This window comes from Chaetodon auriga, chromosome 18 (genome assembly GCF_051107435.1).
Source record: "Chaetodon auriga isolate fChaAug3 chromosome 18, fChaAug3.hap1, whole genome shotgun sequence".
Taxonomy (NCBI): Eukaryota; Metazoa; Chordata; class Actinopteri; order Chaetodontiformes; family Chaetodontidae; genus Chaetodon; species Chaetodon auriga.
In genome coordinates this window covers 975,847-991,134 of record NC_135091.1, presented here as the reverse complement: position 1 = coordinate 991,134, position 15,288 = coordinate 975,847, and the positions used below count along the sequence as shown (strand labels likewise).

Sequence of the window (15,288 nt, the reverse complement as noted above, 5' to 3'; positions counted from 1 at the left end):
CGGTGCATTGTGGGATGTGCAGAGAAACTACACGCTGCCGCATAGAGGGTTGAAAATTTAGCATTCACACTTAAAATGTGCGCGGGAAGAATATTTCAAGGTTAAATATTACAGGAAAAGTCGAGCCATGAGATCTGCTATCCGGATACTTCGTCACAATTCAACCATGAGCAGTTGATATTCATTCTATTACTGTTATTCCGAAGCTTACACTATTACGGACGGTTTTCCTCCATGTCTTTGAATGCTACACAACCGAAGCGCACCGTCACGTGACTCAGTGTTTTGCTCCGTCTTCCGGGTTCTGAACAGGAGACGTCTCTGCCTGCTGCAACTGTCAAACTTCATCAGAAAATTAGTCTGTGGGAACGACGACATGTTTTCTTCACACGCCTGACTTACGAGTTAACGTTACGTTTAGAAAACACGTTAAATCTGCTGAACGAGCCGCAGCTAGCAAGCTAGCATCAGCATCAGTGGCATCAACGATGGCGGCAGTTGACAGCTTTCAGTTACTGTACAGAGAAATTTCTCGGTCATGCAGTTTTTACTTTGAAACTCTGGCCCTGGTCGGTGCTCTGTACACCGCCAGCAGGGCAGTCATCCTGCTCCGAGACTGCTGCACGTTGGTCAGGGTGCATTTCCTGCCAAGAATGATCCCCATCAAGAGGCTGACGCAGAGATTTGGTGACTGGGCTGTTATTTATGGTAAGACTGCGGCAGGTGATGGTCACCTCCATCCATTTCATCCCAGCACAGTCACTTCACTCAGTCACAGCAGCTTCACACAAAACTAGAGCTGCTGTCAATCTGAGAGCCTCAGCAATCAGTCAATCCATCAATGAACAGGAAAATAAAGAATTTATCCGACAAAAATACAAATATTTGCTGCTTTCAGCTTCTTGAATTTGACAAATTGCTGCTTTTCTCTATTTGATTTCATGAACTTGAGCTTTGACAAATTGCAAAAAGCCCATTTCTACCATTTGCTAACACTAAATAAAAAGACTGAAAACAAAATATTTATGATGGTGAAGAAACTTCTGCTGCTTCATTTCTTGGCAGTTAACTAATCGAGGTCATTCGTTGTGGTGATGACGTGAACTTGGTCTCAAGGTGATGTTCCTGTGCAGCAGCTCTCACGTTCCTCCTGACTGAAGTACTGTCCTCTGTCCTCTGTCCTCCGTCCTGTCAGGGGCGTCCCAGCCTGTGGCCAAAGCCTATGCGGAGGAGCTGGCCAGGCACGGCATCAGCATCATCTTTGTCACTCAGGACCACACCTCTGTCAGAGACATGGCTGCAGCCCTCTCCCAGAGCTACGGGGTGGAGACCGTCGTGGTCCTGGCTGACTTCTCTTTGGACCACGCAGCCAGCAAGCCCATCAAAGAAGCCTTGAGGGGGAAAGATATCGGCTTCCTGGTGAACTGCGTGGACGAGTCTTTGGCGTCGCCTCGGAGCCTGATTGAAATGCCTGAGCAGAGCCTGCTGGATTTGGTCAATAAGAACGTTGCGGTGGCGACTCTGATGACGCGGCTGGTGCTGCCGGGGATGGTGGAGCGCAGCAGAGGAGCTGTAATCAACATATCATCAGGCGCTTGCTGCAGACCGCTGCCTGGAAGAGTGACGCTCACCGCCTCCACTGTGAGACCAAACATCTGCCTCTTGTGCACACACACATCTGGACCCTCCATAGATCTTTTTCTGTATGACAGATTCTGTAAAGTGTAAAGCAAACTGCATCTCTCTCACTGGCCGCCATTCTTCTTCTTCTGTCCACTCAGTAGAAACATGATCACAGACATATTGTCCTGTCCTGACGTTAACCCTCGCTTCCCTCTTCTCCTGACGTTTCAGGGCTACCTGGATCATTTCTCAAGAGCTCTTCACCTGGAGTACAGCAGCAAAGGGATCTTTGTCCAAAGTCTGATTCCTTTCCAGGTAGATTCCTGATACAAGCGATAACAAGCACATGAACGCATTGAGTGCCAAAGAAAATGTGCCAAGACCTGAAAGCTACCTTCAAATGCTTCTTCAGATTCATGATCTTGGTCACTTCTTCTGCCATCAGATAGTTCTTGGTTTCATGTTCTGATAGAAAGTTTTTTTATGGCTGCTTGTGTTTAGTAAAATTGTTTTGGAGTCTTCACCTAATTTAATCATAACAGGTTTCCAACACTAACGAGGACACAGCAGCAATAAAACAGCACTGAGGTAGTCCAACCAGTTTATGAGCTACACCCAGCTTCAGCCAATCCTCCCTTCATGAGGAGTGTTCCTGTTATTTATCCTAACCTCACTCATAAAACAGGGTGGACAAAATAATAGAAACGGTTCTCAGTGTGACTCAGTTCAACTGCCACAAAATACAACCTCCCAGATGACCATCGCCTCAAAAGCAGCCTCAGAGTATAAGAAGCTTCATGTAGGTGGAATTTAATGCAGGACTGTATCAGGTTAGCAGGGTGTTCCTAATAAATTGGCAACTGGCCGTACAAGTGGTGACAAACTGCATGAGAGACTTGTTTTCAGGGTCTGTTCAGTCACGTAAAGACAAAGACATTTAAGAGGTGATAGAAACAACACAAATGAAATGTGCTCTAAAATTTAAAGTTCTCCTTGGTGACTATGAAGAACTGCGTGTGTGTCAGCGCTTGATATTACAGTGTGTGTGTGTGCATGCGTCACCAGATAGCCTCCAGAGGTGGACATCCATCATCATCGACAGCGGCGCCGCAGCAGGGCTGGTTTGCACCAAAGCCTGAGGTCTATGCTCGCCACGCCATCTCCACCCTGGGCGTCTCTCACCGGACCACCGGATACTGGCCTCACACTCTGCAGGTGGGCTCAGAATAAGTCAGGGTGGCAGATTGTTTCCTCTCAGTGACCAGAGGGGTCAGTGTGGTGATGAAGAGTGTGTAAATCTTTGTTTCTGTGTGATGATCTGCTCCTCGCCTGTTTCTTCACAGTACGGTCTGATGAGGTGTGTTCCAGAGTGGATCTGGGTTCTTGGATCTCACGTGTTCCTCAGCTCCAGCTGAGAGGGTCCTCCAGTCAAGACTGGACCCAGCTCCTGGATCTTCTCGTGCCTGGATCATGTAGAGTTTAATCTCCTCTAGTTTAAATGTGCTCAGTGCTGCAGTGAAATTCACCTGAAATACTGAATGAACATACATATGTTACTCCTGTGTTCATCCTAAATGAGCTGCAGACACCAGACAGCCTGACACACATCCAGCCTCCATGCTGTTTCAACCCTTTCAACTACTGAATACATTATTTCAAGTAAATGGGCCAACGAGGACCACGAAGGCCTGGTTCAGGTTGACAGTATAACACTGAAATACTTCTTTACAGAACACAGCATGAAGAGCAGGTGAGATCTACAGCCTCCCCTCAGACGTCACATTAAAGAGAAAGCAATGATAAAACGGTCCGCCGTCGTATTAGATGAGAATAAACAAGGAATTCGATGAACAAACAGGTCCGTGTGACCGTAGTAAAAAATTGACCTTCATGTTCTGACCTCTTAGACCTCTGACGGTCCACTTCTTCCTGGTTGTACCTGCTTTTCACCAGCTCTGACACACCACACCTACACGGCACATAAACCACCATAAACCAAGCCCGACACCATCTGATGGAGAATAATGTATGAATATTTTAATGAGCAAAAGCTGAATGTAATTTAACCCTAACCCTAATTTAAAAACACGTTACTTGAAGGTGGTTGTGACCAAAGCAGGTAGAAATCTGAATATATTCTCACAGTATGAACATGCCTTTAGTTGAGTCATGAAAGAAGAAAGCAGGACGTGTCAGTTCAGCGTCACACATCCGAAAAGCTGATGTTTCCAGCAGAGCAGCTCATGGCGTCACTGCTCAGTCAAACATCTCCAGCTGCGTTCAGTTCATGTAGATATGTCTCTAAAATAAGTGTTTATATTAAAAATGTGAACAGATTTAGACGTCGTGGTGAGCTACTGCTTAGACATACAGCACAGTATATAAAACATTGACTTCAATATGATTTGTGCCATTACAGCACAAAAGTCAAACAATAAAACTCTCTCTCATCCCCTGACTGTCTTTATTTCTTATTAGAAATGACTCTTTGATGGTTTTTCCTTCATCGTTTATGAGTTTATGAAATGTTGATCAGTTCTTCTGCTGAAGGCCACAAACACGGTTTTGCTCCTGAAACGTCGGCTGGCTGTAAATCATTGATGTCCATGAACTGACGTCACGCCGCCTGCCAGAGTTTAACCTGTGACCCCTCAGATGAGCCAGGCACACACGAGAACTGAAAATACAAAACCAGAGTCTGAGGACGTCGACAGACATCGAGCCAAAGTCAAGGCTGAGTGTTTTCAGAGGGATTCGCAAAACGTCGACAAGCTGTGACGATCTTTTGTTTCTTAATCAGGAAACGTGAACATTCATAAGAAATGAGGGAAATCAGGTTTGATAATAAACATTTCTAGAACTCCTTTTCATGCAAATAAAAAGAGGCAAACACGTGGGATCCCATCAGTAAAGGAAATAAAATGATAATCGAACAAATGGTCAAAGTTACAGAAAACAAAGACGGGACTCAAAGCTCAGTTTAAGCCTCTGAATGGACTTTGGGTGGGATTTCGTCGTGAAAGGGTTTTCAGTCATTTGGTGTTTTGGTGAAGCACCCTGACCGGCAGGCTGAGATGTGGTGGCTGTAAAGGTCAACTCACTGCTGTGCTCTCCTGCTCTGTATGAAAACATCTGCATCTGTTTTCCTCTCAGCTTCTAGTTTACTCCGTCAACCATCTGTACATGAAGTATGAAATGCAGATGACGGAGTTGTTCACGGGTTTGAATCCGGCCTCTCGCCCTCTGCTTTCTGCCCTCAGACAGAAGGAAGAGAGGAAGGTTTTTCCATCCTCTTACGTTCAGGCTGGAGGTTTGTTGTTGTGGTTGAGATGGTGTCCTTCCAGATAAGACGCCAAAGAGACAATGAAAGAACGGCTTCTTCTTCACTGTCTATCTTCGTCGTCCTCCTGAGAGATCGCTCTCTTCATCCACCTTTTTTCTCTGTGGGTTTGTTCAACTGGTGAGTTGATTTTAAAAGATAATCTATTCTCTCTGCTGTTTCTTTGTCAGAAAAGGTGAACGATGTTGTCCTGGACGTGGACGGTTAAAACATGCATGCTGATGTATTTATTTTGGAATATGTTGATGTGATGCAACAATCTGCTGTGCGATATTTGTACCGTGCACAGTTTGAAAAAAGGTGAATGTTGAAGCACAGAGTAGATTTGGCAGTGAGTTCCTGTCGTAAGAAAAACATTAAAAGTAAGAGACGACTGTCCAAAGGTTGTCTGTAACTTAAACCTTCTAACAGTCAAACGTGTAAACATGTGAGACTTATACGGGTCTTCTTCAAAATAGATTAATAGAAAAAACTAAAATCCTCATGAAAGAACCATAGAAGCTGAATAAGTGACTGATCGTGTAAAAGAAACCTTGAAACGGGAAAGTTTTTGACATAAACTCAGCAGCTTATCTTCTCAGGCAGCTCTCTGTTTGATCACCGGTGGTCGAGCTCGCTGCAGTGGCTGGTAATCATCAAGGTTAAGGTCTTGGTTTCCAGCAGATAAGTTTGTTTTGGAGACTTGGAATCAGCGGCCGTGGTTTCTATCAGCAAACTCACCAGACTGCCAGCAATGATAAAAAGTTTGGCCTTGTTAGAGAGTCTGGCTGTTCTGACTTTCCACCTACAATGATTCCATATCACCTTTTCTAGAACTGAAAAACACAAATAACAGGTCTAATCAAGGGGGTGTTACCATGAACTTAATAAAGCCAGACTTCAATTCTGTTTACAAAATATTCCCTTTTGGTAAACCAATAATAGTGTATTATACTTCTCAAATAATGCAAGTCCACCTTCAGAGATTATTCTCTGAGGGTCACGATGGATTACTCTGGCGTTCATGTCCTCACACAGAAAGCAGGACAACTGGCGACTGAAATGGGTGAATGGGATCTGCTGGGCCGCCTGCTGGATAAAGTGCAGAGTCACTCCACAGTGATCGGCAAGGTCTGGCTCACCGTGCTGTTTGTCTTCCGCATCCTGGTCCTGCGCACCGGTGCTGAGAAGGTCTGCTCATATGTTCTGTACACTAGCATCAGAGAGGTTTTTATAACTGTGTCAAAAGGCTTAAAAGGCCAGAAATACCATCACATGAGCTTTTCTGATCATTGTGAGGTGCAGGCAGGGCTTTAACTTTGCCCCGCTACACTTCAAACTCTGTGAAGTTTGCGTATATGCTTCATCTCTCATCGTGTCTTCGTAGGTGTGGGGCGATGAACAATCCGACTTCGTCTGCAACACTCAGCAGCCCGGCTGTGAGAACGTCTGCTACGACCTCGCCTTCCCCATCTCCCACGTTCGCTTTTGGTTCCTTCAGATTATTGCCGTGGCGACTCCGAAGCTGATATACCTGGGTCACGTCCTCCATGTGATCCACCTTGAGAAGAAGGTGTGTCACCGGAGTGTGTGTAACTGACCTGGTAAATGCTTGGTTCGTCAGGCATGCCACGCCTGTTGCAGCTTAATGCTATATTGTGCTGTGTTAAGTTTGATTGCCCTAGTATAGTTTACTCTTATTTCATATACTTCTTGATTGAATTTCTTGATTTCACCCATTTTAAAAGCGTGGTGCCACTCATGGTGGAGGCTTATCATCATCTCTGCTATTCATATTAGATTTTTAGCTCATTTTAGGCCAAATATTTACTGTATGGTTGACTCTTAGCTGTTTACAGCACCATCGACATGCTCCCTGTCCTCACAAAGGTTAGTGACTTGCTGCTGAAGAATGTGGAGCCTCTCAAGTCACAGATATTCATCAAAGGATGGCGTTGCATTCTTTATGTGGCCAGAAACTGAGCAGCAAATGAATGCTGATGTTTAAGCCGGTGAGATGTGGTGGCTCTGAGTCTGTCGGTTTTCCCCCTAGTGGCCAAACATTAACTGATGCAGCTTTAAAGCAACCTTGATCTCACATCTGTCTTTACACTCACCTAGACTCACTTCCTCTGGGCTTAAAAGGTTGTTTCCTTATCAAAAACAGTGGGTGTCACTACCTTTTATTGCAGAAAAAAGTCCATGAAAACATCTGAAACTACTCCTCCAGCTTAATCATTCATATCCTCATATTGCCTTTATATCTTATACGATGCAAAAAGAGAGAAAAATTGAGAGAGACAGTGCGACAAAGTGTTCAGCCACACTTTGGACAAACAGTTTGGAGCTTAGCGAGTCTATACCTCTTAAATTCCTGAACTGCTGAAAGTAGGGTCGCATCATCTTTCACCTACTTCCTGTCAACTCTTCAGTCTGCAAGTCTCTTTCAGTCAAACTCTCTTCTCATTCTTCCAGGTGAAGGAGAGGATGAAGAAGCAGGCCGAGTTGGATGACCAGGCCAGTCTGTTCCTCAGGAGAGCCTACAAAGTTCCCAAGTACACCAAGAGCACTGGCAAGATCAGCATCCGGGGCCGCCTCCTTCACAGTTACGTCCTCCATCTTGTGGCCAAGATTGTCCTGGAGGTCTTGTTCATCGTGGGCCAGTACTTTCTTTACGGTTTCACCCTCCAGACTCGCTACATCTGCACCCGCTTCCCTTGCCCTCACAAGGTGGACTGCTTCCTGTCCAGGCCTACAGAGAAGTCGGTCATCATCTGGTTCATGCTGGCGTCGGCGTTTGTCTCCCTGGTCCTCAGCATCGCCGAGCTGTTCTATCTGTGTGTGAAGGCTGTGAAGGAGTGCATGGCGAGGAGGCAGGACTACACCGTGACCCCGGTGACACCTCCACTTTCAGGGAGAAAAGCTTTTAAAAGCTGCGACGAGATGATCCAAAATTGTGTCAACCTGGAGCTCCAAGGATGGAAGTTAGGGGTGACCGGGGTCACAGGTGGAGGTGACGAGGCTGCAAAGCCTGAGAACAACAACATGGGGGAGGTCCACATCTGACGCAGGGAGGCTCTGATAACTTGTGCGTGTCCTGTTTGTGTGCTTTGGCTTTTGGGGGAAAGGTGTGTGTGTGTGTGTGTGTGCAGTAAATAAAGTGGGAGGAGGGCGAGTAACCAGCTTCTGTAAACACGACTCAGTCACATGCAAAATATGCTTAAAGCGACTTTTCAAATGACTTTTGTGACTCAATGCAAAATAAACCAGGTCTTCTTCCAGTTGATAGCACCCATCGTTTTAGAGATTGTTCTTTGAGTTTTTTCCGACAAAGCTGTAAACATTTTCAATAAACGCTCATATCCAGATCAGACCGCCTTGTCACGTTTGTACAGTAAACCAACATAAAAGGCAGCTCTGATGACAATGGGCAAAAGAAGACAAAGTGTATTTCCTTATATGTTTAATTATTCCTTGTGCGTTTTATAGGAGTCACTCCAACTTTTATTTAAGTGACAAAGTAAAATGTGACATTAGAATAAAAGTGGTGCTTCATTAAAAAAGCTTGATATGGCTCATGTTTTTCACGGCCTCTGCAGCTGTGTGTCATTCAGAACTGCAGTCAGGAGCATTATTTCATTTCTTTTCAAACAGCCACGGCCATGTGTCACAGAAGCACTGTGATTCTGGACACCTGTCAATTATTACACACTCTTCTTGGTCTCATCCTCCTCAACCTTTCCTGCTCTCGGCGAAACAACGTGACACTGAGCCCCGATGAGTGTTGCGTAATGTGACTTCACATCATCGCTCCTCACCCACCACAAAACTCCAAGGTCCAATGTCTAAGTTAGCGCTCCATCCAGCTCAGACAGTCCTTTCTGACCAGCACAGCAGGTAAGACGCACCAACGAAAGTGACTCGTTTTAATTTGACTTTTGAATGTTCATGAATTGCTTTCTTCTCTTACATATAATCAAGTGGCTTTTCATGTCTCACCTTACAGTTTTGTCTTGAAGACATGTTTAATCTGTTTAAGTGTGATTGTGTTCTACAGATTCTTTTTAAAGTCCAGGGAAAGTGCCATTTTTCTTTCATGGTTTTATCTTCCTGTCAGCCTGCTTCAGTTATGACTCATTAGTACAACATCATGTGTCTGTTCTTCTGTTCAAAATTCTGATTAATGATTATTTTAGGAAAATATTGACCAGCTGGCTCAGGGTTCACAGAGCGCTGAGCTCTTCTCATTCTCTCATAACCCGATTCAAACACAGAAAAACGAATTCATCCAAATTGAAACTATCTATGAGCGTCTTTCCACACAGCATGTTGATGGACGTTGTGCTTCGTGTTTCGGTTAATAATTCGGTGAATGTGCGACCTTTGCAAACTGAAGTAGAAGCCTGTTGTGTGAATTAGCTCCTGATGTTTTTGGTCTTTCCTTTTATCTTGTTAGATCACAAGCTGAACACCACCAATAGAGATGGGAGACTGGGGCTTTTTGTCAAAGTTGCTGGACAAGGTCCAGTCCCACTCCACAGTGATTGGGAAGATCTGGATGAGCGTCCTGCTCCTGTTCAGGATCATGGTTTTGGGAGCAGGTGCTGAGAGTGTCTGGGGCGACGAGCAGTCGGGCTTCATCTGTAACACTCAGCAACCTGGTTGTGAGAATGTCTGCTACGATTGGACCTTTCCCATCTCGCACATTCGCTTCTGGGTCCTGCAGATCATCTTTGTCTGCACACCAACGCTAGTCTACCTGGGCCACGTCATGCACATAATCCACAAGGAGAACAAGATGCGGGAGCGTCTGTTGAGGCCCGCAGGAACCATGCTGGTCAAAGTGCCCAAATACACAGACGATAAGGGAAAGGTGAAGATCAAGGGGAACCTGTTGGGGAGCTACCTGACCCAGCTCGTGGTCAAGATCATCATCGAGGCCGCCTTCATCGTGGGCCAGTACTACCTGTACGGCTTCATCATGGTCCCCATGTTCCCCTGCTCGAGGAAGCCCTGCCCCTTCACCGTGGAGTGCTACATGTCCCGTCCCACAGAGAAGACCATCTTCATCATCTTCATGCTGGTGGTGGGCTGCATCTCCCTGCTGCTCAACCTCATTGAGGTGTTCTACCTGCTTTGTACCAGGGTCAAATGTGGGTCCAGGGCTCGCAACCACAAGATCAATTCAGCAGAAAACCCTGCCAGCCTGTTAGCTCCCAGGTGGCCGACGGCAGAGGACTCACTCAAACAGAACAAGAAGAACATGGAGCTGGAAATGAGTCAGAGCATCGGCGGAAGCCTGGAAGGAGCCAAAGAGGAGAAACGACTGCTGAGTGATCACTGAAAGATTTCTCAGACATCTGAGAGACTGAAGGGACAAGTTCACACAATGTGGCGTCCAAATCGTGACAGAGCATCCAGGAAAAGCTCCATCGGGTTTCAGGGCTACATTTTAAATTTATTTTGTATCTAATAATGGAAAGGGTGCAATATTGATAATGTATTTATGTTGAATGAGTGAGCAGAAGCTTGTCTATGCCCAGTTATTGAATGTGTCCTTTAAGTTATTGTCATGTTAATTATCTCAGACTTGAAAGAATGTACTTACCGGATGATGATGATGATGATGATGATGATGATTGTGGTGAAGAGTTTGTTTCTATGTGACACATCTTGTATGTCTAGTTTTTAATAAATGATCAAAGTTGAATTAAAAAGCACAGTTTCATGACTCTTCATTCATTCAGATAGCAGAATAAACATCTCTAAACACTTATTATTTATTCAGTAACACTGTGTGGCTTCTAATCCCAACTGAGTCATTTTCTCAACTGATTAAATGTTTGATCTCTAAAACGTCACCTCACAGTGGCTTCCCGCAGCCCAAATTGACCTGAACAACAGTCCAAAAACACGAAGACATCCAGTTTCATATCAGAGGAGAAAAACAGAAAATATCCACCTTTGAAAGCCGAAAGCAGTGATATCAGAAACATTCCTTCGATTATCAAATATTGCTGGTTGATTACGTGGCAGGTGACTCATTGATAACTTCAGAACAGGGTGTGGTTGATAGATCGACATTTAAGGAGAAATATGAAGGGATCTATATCAGGACACTAACGTCAGATGAACAAGGTAAAGACGGAGCCCAAAGTCTGACATATTAATGGATCAAATTCATGCATGAAACTGAAGCGGCTGCACTAAAAATCACGAGGACCTGCTCAGCATATTTCAATTCAATACAAAATCCCTCCAACAAAAGAATCTTTGTGAAGCTTATAATATTAGATTTGCTCCATTCATTCAAACCACACAGAAACGTTGTGTTGACACAGTCTCTGGACGTGACTGTTCAATGCTCGCTGCAGGGTCGCTGCACTGGATTGCACTAGTCTGTACAGGTGTTCATGTCATCGACTCTGAGCTGCTTTCACTAAAAACTGCCTTTTTAACCTTTTTCCATTCATTGTGTCGATGTATAAGATGAAACTACAAAACACTTCAATTCAGAAACACATGGTGATAACAATGACGACTCACATGAAACAAGAATTTGGTTTACGGCGCTGCCAATCATTAACCTGCACAATCTTCGCAGTGCTCAGCCCAAAATGATCACTTATGAGATTTGTCATTTCCAGATGTCATGACAACGTGACAGCTTACACTATTGCACAATGATTGTGATGTAAAGTTCAAGGTGCTGTGGACAGCTTTGACTGGGCTGACTGGGCTCGCTCTCATTCGGCTGCACAGTGTGGGACTGCTCTGTTCGTCTGCTCACAGGCCTTTTCAAGTCAAAGGTAAAGTCAACAACTACTTTATTAAAATGATGCTGCACAATATACAAAATGCAGAGAAGTCAGATTTAAAATTGTATTGTTTGTGGTAAGATACAGGTACAGTGTATTGAGATGGATGGATGTAGGTGTTCGTCATTATTAGTATATTCTTACATTGACAGGGTGCATGTATGCATGTTAGTATAAGTGTGTGTGTGTGTGTGTGTGTGTGTGTGTGTGTGTGTGTGTGAGAAGCCGGAGTGCAGAGAAACTCTAAAGATCATCATGATGAAAATTTGGATTATCTACGTAATTCTGCATTTTCTTGGAGTTCAGGGCTCTGGGCAGTGCTGACGTCCAGCACGTATTTGTATCTGGAGTACTGTTTGGATTCACTGTGAACTCACTGAAGTCCTTCTGCTCATGAAATATGTTTATTGTGGATGCAGCCATTCAAAGGTGCACAGAAGCATCTGAGGACTATAAATTCCTCTCCTGTCGTTACATCCAGCCTCACATAGTATGACAGCTGACATAAGTCTTATGTCATTGACTTTATCGCTCCGTCTTTACGTCCTGAACGCTCCATACTGCGCTTTAGATTAGAGTCTTAATCTGATTCTGTAATTCATTAAATTCCACAAATGATGCTGTTCTCAAAAACTTGAAACCAATTTAACATTGTTTCCTCGGTGACTGTAACTTAACGATGGCCTGCTTATAAATGTGGAAAGTATCCAGCAAATAAGAGTCGCTGACCGAGCTTCCATTGTTACCTTTAACTGCTGTGTAAAACTGTTTGTGGGGCTAAATGAATGAGTAGTTCTTCTCCTCCGTCACTCATTCTCTTGGCCAACGATAAAGTTTTCCAACGAATAACTAAATGTTTTGTCTAAATTCTTATTTTCATTTGCTTTTCGTCCTCTGATCAGAGATCATGGGGGAGTGGGGTTTTCTGTCCTCTCTCCTGGACAAGGTCCAGTCGCACTCGTCCGTCATCGGGAAGGTCTGGCTCAGTGTGCTTTTCATCTTCAGGATCATGGTCCTTGGAGCTGGAGCAGATAAGGTTCACTTCTATTTGTTCTTTCTTGATTTTTTGGAGCATTTTACTGAACGGATGGAGTCCTGAACTGCTTTTGTGCAACATTAAAAGCTTTTAGGTGAAAGAACACCCTCTGGTGGCCATAATGGAGGCCTACAACCCAAGCTGACAGCTTTTATCGTTTTAATAAGACATCTTTCTAAAGGGTCAAATAACATTATCTCAACAGTGCATTTATTTATTTTCAGCACTGCCTCTCCTTTAAAAGGGCTGGAAGCTATCCCAGCATGCACTGGGCCTGCTAAATTAGCTTGTTAGCATGTTGGAAACAAAAAACAGATTTTGCTTTGTGCAGTATTTGTGCAGCCACACCACAACAAGTTTATTATATAGCCACAAATGGCACAATTCTCCAATAGACCTCCACAATGACACCAGGAGTGGATGCTGGAAGATTTGTGCCATCAGCTGAATAAAGGGCCTCCATTTTCACCAAAGTAACGGAGCACTCAGTCCATCTGCCGCACGCACTGCGTCCAGACAACGGTTTAATTTCTCATTTGAACTTTGCAGGTTTGGGGTGATGAACAGTCCAGTATGATTTGCAACACCAAACAGCCTGGTTGCAAGAACGTCTGCTATGACCACGCCTTCCCAATCTCACACATTCGATTCTGGGTCCTCCAGATCATCTTCGTCTCAACGCCGACTCTGATCTACCTCGGTCACGTCCTCCACGTCATCCACAAAGAAAATAAGATCAGAGAACACATGCAGACTCATTCTAGAAGCGAGGTCGTCAAAGTTCCCAAGTACTCCAACGAGAAAGGCCAAGTCAAGATTAAAGGCGACCTGCTGGGGACCTACATGACCTCCATCTTTTTCAGGATCCTTCTGGAGGTCGCGTTCATTGTGGGGCAGTATTATCTGTACGGGTTCGTCATGGACCCAAGAATCGTCTGCTCCCGGGCTCCTTGTCCCTTCACTGTGGAGTGCTACATGTCTCGACCCACAGAGAAGACCATCTTCATCATCTTCATGCTGGCAGTGTCCTGCGTCTCTCTCCTTCTCAACGTAGCAGAGATCTTCTACCTGGTGTGTTCCCGCTCAGCCAGACGAAAGTTTAAAAGACTGCCGTCTCCCACGAGCGCCATTCAGCCACGGTTCAGCGGAGACAGTCTGGTGAAGAATGAGAAGCTGAGCCTCCATGATGCCAGTCACAGCACAGCCTGAAGAACGCCATTCAGATCCCATGTGCTCAATGTGAACGGTCACAGAGGAAACAGACAAAACTGGGACTGACGGTGCTAAAACAGGCAAAAGATCACAGCCCATGTGCAAAATTCACATTTATTTATTCATGTGATGCTTAAAAATTCCTGAAAATTATGAAAGTGTATGTGGACTATTCATGAATGGTCAAATTTAAAAGTGCACAAGAACATTATGATAGATGGTAGCGGCTGACTGAGGCACACTTTGGACATGCTCGTCCTGCTGGTCTGTGAGGACACGGCCGAGGGTTTGACTGCACCTCTGAGTCTCTGTTGCAGTGGCAAAAAGCCACTTTTTGTTCTGAGGCCGTGTGGACGAAGGGCTGTTCGAGCTACTTTAACTTTTAAACATGTTTCTTTCTTCCTCTCTATTATTAAATTTGCAGACTTTCAGAGCTGTAAATATTTCAATTACAAATCATTTGTGGTGTTTTGTATTTTATTGAATGTACCTTATGTTTGTAATTGATTCAAAAAATAAATTATTGACACACATATAATGATGGAAGTTTAGTCCAAAACGGTTCATCTCATTTTTTGTTTCATTAAAACTGTAGTTACGCAGAATTTATGATTTCTGTTTTCAGGTGTCACTGAAATTACATATAAGCTCGTATAAGTCACTGATATAAATACAGAGAAACAATGAAAACTATAAAACTCGATTAGTACAGTTTTCAATAATCACTCAGAAATAAAGCTTCCAGTTTGGGCTCCTCTCTGGTTCAGTCCATCACTCTCATCTTCTGTTTCCAGCTGCAGGATGTTTTCAGCTGAAACACTGTGATATTTTCTGCTGTTTGCTAAATTTACTGTTCGCCAGATGAACTTTCTGAAGACCGGGTGAGGGTGGAGGATGTCTGTTAGCCTGGTACCCATTTTCAACATTCATCCGAATGAATTAAAGCATCTATTTTTTAGTTTTTACTAAATTTCTTTTACTATCTTTTTGCTATAATAATATTAATTATCGCACAAAACCTGCTCAACACAGACAGACACAATTAGCAACTTTGTGATGGAGCATTGTGCAGCTCCAGCCAGATGTTTCCATCAGGAGGTGATGGAGACCACAGAGCTTCACGTCATTATTACATTCTGAACAGTCGTTTTGATCAGCTGACGGATGGATGCAGCGGCCACCTTCTGAAAGAGGCCACACGATGGCGCCACCGACACACAGGACCCCATGAAGCCGCCCGCCGCCCACACGGCCATGAACACCAGCCTCCTCCTCCTCCT

At 44.4% G+C, this 15,288-nt stretch overlaps 4 protein-coding genes across 4 annotated transcripts; all 4 read left to right on the top strand.

Annotated features, from left to right (window-relative positions):
• Nucleotides 1–110: 110 nt before the first annotated feature.
• On the top strand, nucleotides 111–4,078 carry hsdl1 (hydroxysteroid dehydrogenase like 1). Its single transcript, XM_076756752.1, has 5 exons — nucleotides 111–708; nucleotides 1,196–1,641; nucleotides 1,855–1,938; nucleotides 2,689–2,838; nucleotides 2,967–4,078. Exons 1-5 carry the CDS (start codon nucleotides 489–491, stop codon nucleotides 3,036–3,038), a joined length of 972 nt encoding a protein of 323 aa, XP_076612867.1. The 5' UTR covers nucleotides 111–488; the 3' UTR covers nucleotides 3,039–4,078.
• A 1,926-nt stretch (nucleotides 4,079–6,004) lies between these two features.
• LOC143336528 (gap junction Cx32.7 protein) lies at nucleotides 6,005–8,008 on the top strand. Its single transcript, XM_076756753.1, has 3 exons — nucleotides 6,005–6,133; nucleotides 6,330–6,515; nucleotides 7,418–8,008. Exons 1-3 carry the CDS (start codon nucleotides 6,005–6,007, stop codon nucleotides 8,006–8,008), a joined length of 906 nt encoding a protein of 301 aa, XP_076612868.1.
• A 1,417-nt stretch (nucleotides 8,009–9,425) lies between these two features.
• gja13.1 (gap junction protein alpha 13.1) lies at nucleotides 9,426–10,286 on the top strand. The gene has a single exon (XM_076756343.1). The coding sequence runs from the start codon at nucleotides 9,426–9,428 to the stop codon at nucleotides 10,284–10,286; it is 861 nt and encodes a 286-aa protein (XP_076612458.1).
• A 1,398-nt stretch (nucleotides 10,287–11,684) lies between these two features.
• Nucleotides 11,685–15,172, top strand: LOC143336184 (gap junction Cx32.2 protein-like). Its single transcript, XM_076756152.1, has 3 exons — nucleotides 11,685–11,751; nucleotides 12,663–12,796; nucleotides 13,346–15,172. Exons 2-3 carry the CDS (start codon nucleotides 12,668–12,670, stop codon nucleotides 14,003–14,005), a joined length of 789 nt encoding a protein of 262 aa, XP_076612267.1. The 5' UTR covers nucleotides 11,685–11,751; nucleotides 12,663–12,667; the 3' UTR covers nucleotides 14,006–15,172.
• The last annotated feature ends 116 nt before the right edge of the window (nucleotides 15,173–15,288 follow it).

What these genes read in the sequence shown, in the direction of transcription:
- hsdl1 (XM_076756752.1), top strand. Translation starts at nt 489, where the DNA reads ATGGCGGCAGTTGACAGCTTTCAGTTACTGTACAGAGAAATTTCTCGG. An exon ending in TGACGCTCACCGCCTCCACT is followed by an intron (nt 1,642 to 1,854) that starts GTGAGACCAAAC and finishes CTGACGTTTCAG; the next exon opens with GGCTACCTGGATCATTTCTC. An exon ending in ACTGGCCTCACACTCTGCAG is followed by an intron (nt 2,839 to 2,966) that starts GTGGGCTCAGAA and finishes GTTTCTTCACAG; the next exon opens with TACGGTCTGATGAGGTGTGT.
- LOC143336528 (XM_076756753.1), top strand. Translation starts at nt 6,005, where the DNA reads ATGGGTGAATGGGATCTGCTGGGCCGCCTGCTGGATAAAGTGCAGAGT. An exon ending in TGCGCACCGGTGCTGAGAAG is followed by an intron (nt 6,134 to 6,329) that starts GTCTGCTCATAT and finishes GTGTCTTCGTAG; the next exon opens with GTGTGGGGCGATGAACAATC. An exon ending in TGATCCACCTTGAGAAGAAG is followed by an intron (nt 6,516 to 7,417) that starts GTGTGTCACCGG and finishes TCATTCTTCCAG; the next exon opens with GTGAAGGAGAGGATGAAGAA.
- gja13.1 (XM_076756343.1), top strand. Translation starts at nt 9,426, where the DNA reads ATGGGAGACTGGGGCTTTTTGTCAAAGTTGCTGGACAAGGTCCAGTCC.
- LOC143336184 (XM_076756152.1), top strand. Translation starts at nt 12,668, where the DNA reads ATGGGGGAGTGGGGTTTTCTGTCCTCTCTCCTGGACAAGGTCCAGTCG. An exon ending in TTGGAGCTGGAGCAGATAAG is followed by an intron (nt 12,797 to 13,345) that starts GTTCACTTCTAT and finishes TGAACTTTGCAG; the next exon opens with GTTTGGGGTGATGAACAGTC.